Here is a 12202-nt window from a genome sequence, read left to right as displayed (position 1 = left end):
CACTATATCTAACTTTAACCTATCCATTTCCCTTTTTAAATTTTCTAACCTACCTGCCCAATTAAGGGATCTGACATTCCACGCTCCGATCCGTAGAACCCCAGTTTTCTTTCTCCTGATAACGACATCCTCTTGAGTAGTCCCCACCCGGAGATCCGAATGGGGGACTATTTTACCTCCGGAATATTTTACCCAAGAGGACGCCATCATCATTTAATCATACAGTAAAGCTGCATGCCCTCGGGAAAAATTACGGCCGTAGTTTCCCCTTGCTTTCAGCCGTTCGCAGTACCAGCACAGCAAGGCTGTTTTGGTTATTGTTACAAGGCCAGATCAGTCAATCATCCAGACTGTTGCCCTTGCAACTACTGAAAAGGCTGCTGCCCCTCTTCAGGAACCACACGTTTGTTTGGCCTCTCAACAGATACCCCTCCGTTGTGGTTGTACCTACGGTACGGCTATCTGTACCGCTGAGGCACGCAACCACTAAATCAACTATCTATAAATCACTTATACAACCAGTGCTTACATATGACTCTGAAGCCTGGATATTAACAACTAAAGACATTGAAACACTGGATGCATTTGAAAGAAAGGTACTTAGACAAATTATCGGCCCAATCTGTGAAAGAGGAAGATGGAGGAGGAGATACAACTATGAGTTGTATATCACATACAAAGACCAACCCATCAGAAGGATAGTGAAATCATCCAGACTGAGGTGGGCAGGACATGTGGCTTGCATGAATGATACAGAAGTACCAAAAAGAATATTACAGGAAAGCCAGGAGGGCAGAACAGATGTGGTCAACCAAGAGCCAGATGGGAAGATGGAGTAATCGAAGATCTTAGGAAGATGGGCTATGGAAACTGTAGAGTATTGGCAAAGGAGCAAGAGAAATGGAAGGAAGTTGTAGAAGAGGCCAAGGCTCATCATGAGCTGTAGAGACAAGAAAGAAGAAGACGACTCTTACTTAATCACAAAAAAAGTTTGGCGTGCAAAATTTTGCACGATTAAATAGGGAGCTCTATGACGCATCTGTATGAGGAGGCAACGGACCATCTGAAGACACACACAGACATAGGCAAAGAAATTTTTTTGTCAGACAATTATGTCTTCGGCAGGCACACTCATTAATCAGTTTATTGTTTGGAGAGACAGGGCAGTCGTACAATGTCATCTCATCACCAAGCAGCATCCTGAATGACATGCACTAAAGCACTCCGGTAAATGGTCGTCTGCCAAAGTTTTGTTTGTCTTGAAATAATAATTAACACTCAGGAAAGCAACACTGCGATTTTAATGAATATAATGGGTAAATTATTGTCTTCTTTTTAATCTTAGTGTGTGATGAAAAGATGTTAACTGTTTCAGAAGATGTTTTGTGAAGTCCAACCCTTCATCCAGGTCGTGGGAGATAGGCAATGGCATGAAATAGGGGATTACCTGTAATATATTTTAATTACATTCCTGCAGGCGGTGCACATATTCATTTTTTTTTCTTTTTATATGAATGCAAATGCCACATTCAAGCATAATTTTTGTAGTTAATATACATAATTTATATATATTGTTTCTTAACATAATAAATCAAATGTCATATAATCAGCTTCCCAACAGTAATCATAACAAAAACATCACTACATAAAATGGCTTCTCAATGTGGAGCTAGCAACAAAAGCCATTACTAGATCGCTATTCCAGAATAGTACAAAGATAAAAAAAGAAAACACCTGTGTTCTTGTATCCCACTATGGCAGTGATACAGATAAGAGCATTGAAAGACTGGACACTAACATAGTGCAGGTCATGCCAATGAAATGAACACCCCACAAAAGATGAAAACTGACATTGTGCTAGCGGTTCAATGAACCGGAACACAATCGTGGGAGACAGTCACATGGCTTAGTCGCCTGAGGTAAGATTGGGTGTGAGTATTGAGACTCTCATCATGGCTCAACAGCTTCCTATTCTTTATTGGTTTTCACTACTATTTTCAGAGTGCTACAGTGTGTATGGGATTTCCCTCTGCTAACAATTTCATTTGTGATAAGATTCGGAATGCATTCCGGCCTGAGATACTGGAGTTGGCAGTCGTGTGTGTGTGTGTGTGTGTGTGTCTTTTTTACTGGTGAAGGCTGTGGCTGAAAGCTATAGGTGGGTGTCTTTTAACTGTGCATGTCTGCAACTTAATGATATTCACATCAGTTCTGATGCCCTTTCTAGACTACCTGTGGGCCAGAAAACAATATTTGATGCCCAGGAGATTTTTTACTTTCACATAGAAGAAGATTGGCACATCATCCAAGTCATTACCACTAAAAACTGGGCGTACCAACAACCATTCTTCCGATAAAGCTTTCCTGAATGGAGTGTCAGAAGGTGGGAAAGAAATACTTGTACCAGAATTACCTTCTGCCACACACCGTAATGTGGATTGTGCAGTGTAAATGTAGTAGTAGACACAGAGGTGGACCTGGATAGCTCTGCCATGGGGGCCCAAAATTTTGGCAGCACGAAACCCACTGGCAAACTCTGGTGTGTTGTGTGGTCAAGTCGATGTCCGCAGAGAAGTTTTCACAATAAATGGGATGTGAACTACACTGGTGGGTATAGTTCTGTCACTTATCCCTGATGGTTTCTACATGCTCTTTTCTTGATTCCACTTGCTGCCCATGCAGAACACAGTTCTCATGTTGAAATCCAAAAATTATTATGATAAAGCTGTTATTTCTCATACTGCCAGACTTGGAATTCCTACAAAAAGGTCACCGGAAATTTGCTTGCATGACGGTGTTTTTCCCACAGTCAATCTACTGGTCAGCCATTGATAAGAATACAAAACAATTAGTGTGGAAGGATACGCTCCACGGTCAGATGTAAGTGCATACACTTATTTGAAAACCTCATGCATCATTCCCTGTAAATGTATGAAACAACTACCTCTAGACTTCACAAACCCTTTTTAGGTACTTGGTGGTTGAACAGGGCCAATAATTCATGTAACATACCATATATTATAAACTGAGGAGCTGTTTATAAAACTGAAACTGGCCAGATCAAACCACAGATCCATGTGTCTATTTTCAGAGAGATGGTACCAAACTGTCATCATAATTTTGCATGTTGATGATATGCTATTATTCTCAAATGATAGAAGTGTTCTGAATCACACCAATAATTCTTTGAATATTTTCTTACACGCTTCAACTATTTTTCTCTTTACATCTCTTAGCATGCTAATTGATTTTTGCACACCCAAAGTAGTTCTTTACTATCTGAAGGGGTTACTATGATGCCTCTGATTACTCTTTCTGAACAGTATAATGACATTACACACATACACTCTATATCTGTTTCTATACAATAAAACTGGGACAGTCCCTTTTTATTTTTATTTTTAATGGAACGGAGTCTTCTGCTTGAAATGCCAACAATATTAGTAATTAAAAGATTGTAACTCAATGACTACCAGTATGCAAAGTTTGGTTATTAATTGAGATTCAGATGAAATAGTCCCCTCTTAGTAATTCAGTAACTATGAGTGCAACGTGTAACACGTACATCACATGGCTTTGTCTGGATCACACTTTTGAGATAAGACAATAAACCACACAATGAGAAGTCTGTCAAAATGAATTAACAAAATCTTACACACACAAAACATTTTAAAAACTGCACAGTGTCTACCAGACACATTTTTTTGATTCCTTATGTAGTCTGGTATAAAGAACAGTTATGCACAAATGCATCGGACAGGCTGTACTCAGAATTGTGATATGATGATGTGTGCAGTATCATCAATGACCAACCCGTGGCACACAGCATTTCGCAGCCAGGAATTAGATGGTGTTCAGCTCACGGCCGATAGGTGGCGGCTCCACCGCTGCTTAACAGTGCAGGCCCAACCACCCCTAAGCCACTTCTGCAGTAAACCCAGCTACGCCAACCGGCATACATACAGAAAATAGCAATCTACTGACGAAGGGCCAATCACACCATGCCACACCACAGCAGGCTCACTGCAACCTGTGTACTCCTGTGTGCACACCCCACCACAGACAGCAGTGAGAAGTCACGCTGCACTCTCTCGAAGTGTTCGGACTCACCACTTATAACTATGGACATATACAGACTGGAAATGGCAGTGTAGTATGACTGTGACAAGGACTCAGCATACAATTTCATCTGACAGTGTTTGTATTCAGATGTTTGTATTTGTGTGAGATTCAATTGAGAAATTAAACTTGTTTTTACACTCATGTCTTCAGTCTTTGTTGTTCTGCACTTCCCAGATACAACAATGTGTACTCACAGTTTTACAGTCTTTTGTTTTATATAGACAAGATTTTGTTTAGCATGCTTCTCGCTGTATGTTTTTCTACTCATATCTACACATTTACAAAGAAGCCTTTGGCATAAAAACAGTAAGATACGTAGTTTATGTAAATTAAAAGTATGATCCAGAGTAGTCTGTGTGAAAAAGTGCTATTGTGATGGCAGGTTAGTATATCAGTATCATGTCCTACATTAACAGCAAATTCATAGTCAAAATTTACAATTTTGATTAATATACTTGTACACGAATATGTTCAAACATGCACTGTAACATTCATTTACCCATCAGACGATAATCTGATAGATTAAAAATGATTGAAATAACTGTTACGAACTGAAGTTCAGACAAATGTAACAAATACTTACCAGTCTGAAAAATATCATTCAAGTGCTCCTTGTAAAATGATATATTTGACAGCAATTTTGCAAGGGCTATCACAACTTCTCTGTCATTCAAGAAATGCCTATAAACTCCAATAAGCAGTGGCAATGCACCTTCCGATACAATATCTAGAATAAATATTTTTGCAACATAAATTTCAAATACCAAGTTCTGGCTGTTATGGATACAAGTACACATTTTTAAAAATGGTCATGCATTTTATTCACATAAGAATTTTTTAAGTATGGACAAAATTGTAATGCACACATAAAAAATACAATATTTTAATTAATAAAACTTATTTAAAATTGTTCACAAAATCAAGTTACTGTTTAATCAAATGTCATTTGATCATTGAAGAGATGTATCTCTCAAAATTAATTCAATTCCGAAATATTTTACTTTTATTAGACAAACAAAATATGATGTTAAACGCTAATGGCTGAATATGGAAAATGAGAAAAGACTGAATAGTAAGGGATTATCATAGAAAAGTAAAGCACATAACTTCAGAATATTAAAATAACATAAAATGCTAATGAGAGAGAGAGAGAGAGAGAGAGAGAGAGAGAGAGAGAGAGAATAAGTAATTGTCAAAATGGATTACAAAAGACACACACATATAGATAGATAGACAGATAGAGAGAAGAGGAGACAAGAGCCAACAAAAATATACTATTTATTAAGAAAAAAAATTCTGTGGCATCATTTTACATACAAGTGACCCCAAAAGCGAACCCTTCTTCTCTCAAATCAAGTCCAGTGCCTTAGTGCCATCTCAGATAACACAGAGAAGTTACAAAACCCATTGAGGATTTGTGAAGCTTTGATTATCAGTTTCTTAAGTTTCCTAAAAATTACTGCAGCAACAAATCATCAATTGATTGATATCTTCTCACGTTTGTGCCTGGGTAGGATCTAAAAATGTCTTCATACCTCAATTATTAATCTTAATATCATCTTTTGGTGATAAAAATAACATAAAGTCTACAGTACATATTAATATCGTGATTATGCTGGAACAGTTGAACAACCAACATTCAATCAGCTATTTTTTCTTTATCACATGCTGTATCCTGCTACTAGTGCATGTGCTTTGGGAAGTGCGCACACAGCACAGTCTCTGCCAGCCAGTCTACTGGTGACTCACGCCTGCACACAGCGCTGACTCACTCTCACTATGTTCTTTTAGTTTGTACCACTCACATCAGTTGATCAGTGTATGGCTTATGTTACACCTTCTGTATGATTCTTTTGTTGTGTTATCTGTGGAGTCATGAGAGGCTTATTTCCATTATTGTTCAGAAGTTTATGAATAAAGTCTTATTTGTGTTACTTGGATCGGTTTTGTGTATTACTTGACTACTACATGATTGGGGTGAGTTTGGAACAGATTCTGCATGTGCAGTCTTTAAGTGCTGTTTCAACGGGTTTTGTCATTACAGGTGCTATGCTACCTGCTCCAACTGAACAGCTTACTTTGGCTTTCATTAACAGACACAGTACTGCTCCACTGATCTATCCACCCACTATACCTCCATATGATGATTCAGTTGAGAATTGGGAAGCTTATGAAAAAAGACCCACACAGCATTTTCTGGCTTTTGGTATGACAGACTGCTCTTGTGGATTCCATCTAAGGTGCATCAATTACAGTGTCAGCTTGCACCTTTACAAGAACCAGCAGTTCTTGCTTTTGATCACGCATGCAGTTTATTGTCCAACTACCATCACAAACAAACACGCAGTGCAAATGGAATTCTACTGATGCCACGAGAAACAAAACCAGTCGTACAGTGACGCAATTATCTGTTTAGCTCCAGACAAGGGAGTGCACCAGAAGGTTTTACTCTGTAAAAACCCCTGTTGGCCGAAGTTTCGCAAATAGTGCATTCTTTTGAAGTTTCTCAGGCAGTGGGTGACCACATTAAAGCCTGGTGTTATGTGGCAGTAGTGCCACAAGATGTGCCCACTAGGATGACAGATAGCTTGCACAAGGAAGCAGTAGTGGCGGCAGTAAACGTGCAGGCCCAGAACCAAGCAGACCGAGTCTGGCTCAAGCAGCTGTGATCTAACGCTTCTGACTTAAAGTGTGAATGCGAATCTGGGTTATTTCGGTTTATTCCCCCAAACCACCTTCCACTTCTTTACGAGGTGACTTACTTGGAATTTGCAGCCACTCTTCTTTACTGGATAGCCAGCTGCTAGAAACCCTCTCGACTTATACTCCGTTGAACAATGGTAGGTACAGGAATTTTTAGACTCTTTCTACTTTTGAAATAAGTAGACATAAAAACTTTGCTTTTTGTCAATTAATGATGTATTTGACTTTCATACACAATAAAACTCTCACTTTCAACATAAATATAAAACTTCGGGTAAGTCTCTTGTAAAGTAGAATGTCAGAAACAAATTGAATTACAGTTAAAAGAAAGTTGGCTTTGATACCATAACTTTTCTTAACATAAATCAGAAAATAAGTCTTACCTACAGCAAGGTTATGTCAAGAGTTATTTTTCAACTGTCTTTGTTTTAATAACAATAGTTAATAACCCAATATGCACAGAACTGCATATAAACTCCATGGTTCTCCCTTACACACTCACTAAAACACCTATGGACTGCCCAACAGGTACTTGTCGGTGCTGTTCATCCACCGTGTCTACTTTCTTCCCTCAACTGATTTTAAACCTGGACACACAAACATGTGATGCGCAGTAGGTAGGATTCTACCATCCCACACTCATATCCAGAATATCGTATGTTCGAGACGGTAGAAGGCTGAGTGGTTCTAGAATTTACACAGAAATTCTCGAATCACTACAGTGGCCACCACAGTGTCAACATCAGCAATCTCTGCTCCCATCTCATCTTTTCTGTTTTGTTCAGCATGAATGTTTGGCATGCCCTAAGTACTGGGCTACTTGTACTGCTTGGTGTGTGTTTTCTGCTGAAAGGTTGCTCAGCATATGGGCATGGACATAAACTGTGTGGGCCCAATGCTTGGGACTGCTTCCAAGTTGCTTATCGAGTTCAGTGTTTTTCACCAAGTGCTCCGGCTACAGGTCAGCACAGGTTCTGCAGTGATATTATTGAATTCTCAGACCTATGAGAGTTTAGGCTCACTGCCGTTCACATCGGTCACGCGGAGGCTGGACAGTTATAACAAACAGAACATTGTGCAATTTTGTCAAATAAAGACATGGTTGAAGGCCAAGACTGTTGCATGAAGTAAACTGTAGATGGTGTACAGCAACCAATTGCAAATTGGCTTTGGGGAAATTTATTTAAAAAGTACCATTATTGGTTTTGAATTTTTCACAATTCATTATCAGATAGGTTTTTCACACTTTCATCAAAACAAAATATATTGGTTTCCTGTGAGTTCATGAAACGTGTCAGGTGGGCACTTTTTAAATAATGTAACCTAAAACCAATTTGAGGCTGGTTGCTGTATACCATCAACAATTTATAAACAGAACATTGTGCTGTTGGGATAATTTACAGCATCTGCCTTTTACAAATAAGTGGTTCATTCCATTACATTTTTGTTGGACGCTGATGCCGGTGTTTTGTTCGGGATGGGCGCATTTAAGGTATTTGGATTTTCTATCACCCATGCAGTTCGCCTTGTGTCTGATCAGGTACCATATTCTTAACTGGAAACACTGTGTCAGGAATATTAGGACTTGTTTTTGGAAAGTATAAGGTGAGCTACAAATTCTTCTGCTCAGATTTCTTTGACATCCACAGGTCAGCTTCATTTTTGTCTCTCATGTCCTATTTCTATCGCCCTGAAAGATCAAATTCCTGTCGCCCTGAAAGATAAAATGAAAGCAAAATGAGACACACTTAAATCTCTAGGTGTGGTGCAACCTGTTCTGGCTAGTGAATGATCATTTCCGCCAGTTGTAGTTCAAAAGCCATCAGGAAAACATCACCTCTTTGGTGACTTCAGAACTACTGTAAATGTGCAGTTGATTATGGATACATATTCTCTCCCATGCTAGGAGGAACTGTTGGCGAAAATACTGGGTGACCAGTAATTTTCCAAAATTGATTTGCCTGAAGCATATGTGCAGGTTCCTGTGGATGAATAGTCTCTGCGAGTTCTGGTTTTGAATACTCCTTTTGATCTCTATCAACACGTGGACCATCCATTTGCTGTGGCTAGCAACCTGCTGTTTTCCAATGATTTTTAGACCAACTGAATATGCCTGTCCCAGGTTACATTAATTATCTGGATGATGATAGCAAGAGCTCCTTCACAGCAGAGCACTTGAAAAATTTGTGTACCCTGTTTTCTGCCTTACAGTCCACAGGCTTACAGTGTAGTCTCATGAAATCTCAGTTTTTTCAACCTTTTATTGTTTATTTGGGGTTCAATGACTCATTGAATGTGGTTCACACTCTGCCAGACCACACCTTCACTGTTACGTCTATGCTTTGCCCCTCATACCCTAAGGAACTTCAGGCCTTCCTAGGGAAGATACCCTAAATATACCATAAATTCCTGCCAGGGGAGGCCACACTGACCAACCTGTTGCATGCCTCTCTATGCAAGAATGTACCTTTTTGCCGCAGCCCACACTGCAAACGTGCTTTTCAAACATTGAAAACCAAACTACTCTTTGCTTCTTGTTTAGCTACATTCTCTCCAGAGCAGCACGTAGTTTTGGTGAGTGACGCATCACAGTATGGTCTTGGTGCAGTCCTAAAGCACCAATAAGCTGACAGCTCTCAATCACCAGTTGCTTTCATCTATAAATCTGTTACTCCGGCCTGGAACTATTTCTCTCAGGTGGAAGAAGAGGCTCTTTTCATATTCTATGCTCGCCAAAAACCCTTGGTTTCTTTGTTTAACCCTCACACTTCTTTGCCTGACAATGCAGCACACTGCCTACAATGCTGGGCCCTGTTTTTGTCTCACCACAATTATGAAATACATTTTCGACCTTCATCTAAACACGCCAATGTGGGCGTCAACTCCCACCTTCTGTGGGTCCTGATCCTGACTTTGATTGTGAAGAACTGCTTTGCTTCCATCATAACACTGAAATGCATGCCACGGTTGAGGGTTTCCCAGTTATGAGCTCAGTCATAGCAGCTGCCATTGCCATGGACCCGGTTCTCCACCAGGTGGATTGGTTTGTTCAACAGGGCTGGCCAGATAAACTGCTGGGTCGGGCTTCAGACCCTCTATGCAACTATTTTTCCTTACAAGATTGCCTCTTTGTTTTTGGTGGTGTTTTGCTGTTGTCCACAGAAGACATCACTTCCCGACTGGTCATTCCTGCTGCATTACAGTGCAAGGTTCTATGCCTTCTCCTCTAGAGCTACTGGGAAGTTTCACATGCAATGGCACCCTCTGCACAAGTGCTGATGTCGGGCACCACATGGGCCCACTACCCTTGGGAGCGCCCATGTCTTCACACATTCCAGCCCTATGCTCCAGTGCCTGCCCGGCACATCACCCCATCCCCACCTTGGTACTAGCTGCCACCACTCTGGATCTGAGGGATGTGTCTCTTGTCGGGCCTCTGCCATCTCCTCCATCACCTGTGTGCCCTCGTCACACGAGGGTCAGATGTGCTGTGTCCTGCTACTAGTGTGTGTGAATACAAGAGCACCGAGTGCAGTGTCGCCGCATGTGTGGACTTAAATCATCGGCCAACTTCATCAGCATGGGCCAGCCACTAGAGGCCACCTGTAGGAAATCTGCACACAGCACGGCCTCCGCCATGCCATCTACCGGAGACTTGCTCCTGTATACGCATGAAGCAATGCTGACTCACTCTCACTATGCTATTATAGTTTGTATTGCTCACATCAGTTGTTCTATGTATCATTTACAGTGCACCTTTTGTATGATTCTTTTGTCTTGTCACATGTGAAGTCATGAGAGGCTTATTTCTGTTACTGTTCAGAAGCTTATGAATAAAGCTATATTTGTGTTACCTGGATTGGTTGTGTGTATTACTCAGTTACTACAACACGCGAAAAGCACAATTTTTGATCAAATAAAGTGAACACTTGTGCAGTTAAACTGCTTATATGTTACTGTTGAAGTGTTCCTCGTGCAATGAGTATTCCACTACATTTTAGTCTTGCAGCCAGATTGCATCAACACCTTGCCATAACATTTTGGCCAAATGTTCAACACCTGTAACCTCATGACAAAATATTGATGTCTTCCAGCTTCTAAGCCCATGTGAAATAAACCACCCACAAAGAAGACTTCAGTCAGTTTAGATGAACAGATTTATTTTTAATCCCAGGAATAAAGTGATCAGCAAGGAGCGATAGAAAAAAATTTGTTTCACGCTAATTTGTCTTCGACTTTATCAAATGTTTCTCAAAAGCTGATAAAGTAGCAGAACAGCCTCACGCTATCTGCTCAATTTTTCTTGAGCACTCAATTGGGGGAATCAAAGGCAGAAGACTTCATAATGTAAGAAATCCATACCAATCAACCGTTAACACAATAACAAAACATATTCAAGTTTTCTAGTGTATTTTTTACACAAAATTTTTGCTTAAAATTATTTCACATAAATTCAAGTTACATGCAACTATTGTAACTGTAGCAACAAAAATTGCTCATAGATAAGTCAAAGAAATTGGCAATTTAAAATTTGCTGTAGAAGCACTCTGAGTAGTGTGAAAGGAATGGTTTATGTTCTCTTCTACACTCCTAGGGGGCATACACACCTAAACAGTGTGCTAGTTAAGAAAAATGACAATAAATGATGGGGCCTGCTGGAAGGGCCGAGCCAGCTCATTCTAACTTATTAACCCAAAAACTAAACATTACAGTAACATTCACTAAGCTAATACCTCTTAATAAAAAAAAATGGCTCTGAGCACTATGGGACTTAACATCTGTGGTCATCAGTCCCCTAGAACTTAGAACTACTTAAACCTAACTAACCTAAGGACATCACACACATCCATGCCCGAGGCAGGATTCGAACCTGCGACCGTAGCAGTCGCGCGGTTCCGGACTGAGCGCCTTAACCGCGAGACCACCGCGGCCGGCTCTTAATCAAGGAGGACCCTCACTCATGGTGAAGGCACTGGATTGGGTGGACCATGAATGGTGTACAGCCTTTGTTCGACATCGCCTGGCAGCACAGGAAAGCCCACTTCAATGGCACGTTTGCTAACAAAGGGGTGCCAAAATGGCCAGGGATAGAGCAGTAATAAATCTGCCTGGTAGTCCTGGTGTGCACTGCATGTCACTGCACTATTTGCACTACACCGTACACAGTATTCCAACTGTTGATACTGGGAAGATGAAACAGGTGTCGGTATCAGGCTTTGTACACCTGTAATCAACAGGAGCACCTCAAAGAGATGCAGCTCGAGAAGGCAGTGCGGAAAAATGAAGTAGCACTGCAACAAAACATTGATGATGAGCACAGGATAAGAGCTCTGCAGTTCACACATATCCCAGCAAAATGCAGCAGACGACGACATGA

The 12202-nt window shown here is 40.5% G+C and overlaps 1 protein-coding gene across 6 annotated transcripts in view; it reads right to left on the bottom strand.

Moving 5' to 3' along the window:
- Nucleotides 1-12202, bottom strand: part of LOC126477972 (protein SERAC1) — a 273073-nt gene that overhangs the window by 95412 nt on the left and 165459 nt on the right. For all 6 annotated transcript variants that reach the window (XM_050103663.1, XM_050103662.1, XM_050103665.1 and 3 more), the window contains one exon: nt 4706-4849. In XM_050103663.1, coding sequence (XP_049959620.1) covers nt 4706-4849 — 144 coding nt within the window. The remainder of the gene's footprint in view (nt 1-4705; nt 4850-12202) is intronic.

The sequence above is a fragment of the Schistocerca serialis genome, chromosome 1 (genome assembly GCF_023864345.2).
Source record: "Schistocerca serialis cubense isolate TAMUIC-IGC-003099 chromosome 1, iqSchSeri2.2, whole genome shotgun sequence".
Lineage (NCBI taxonomy): Eukaryota > Metazoa > Arthropoda > Insecta > Orthoptera > Acrididae > Schistocerca > Schistocerca serialis.
The sequence above is the reverse complement of the archived record's forward strand: the minus strand, read 5'-3'. Positions and strand labels throughout refer to the sequence as shown.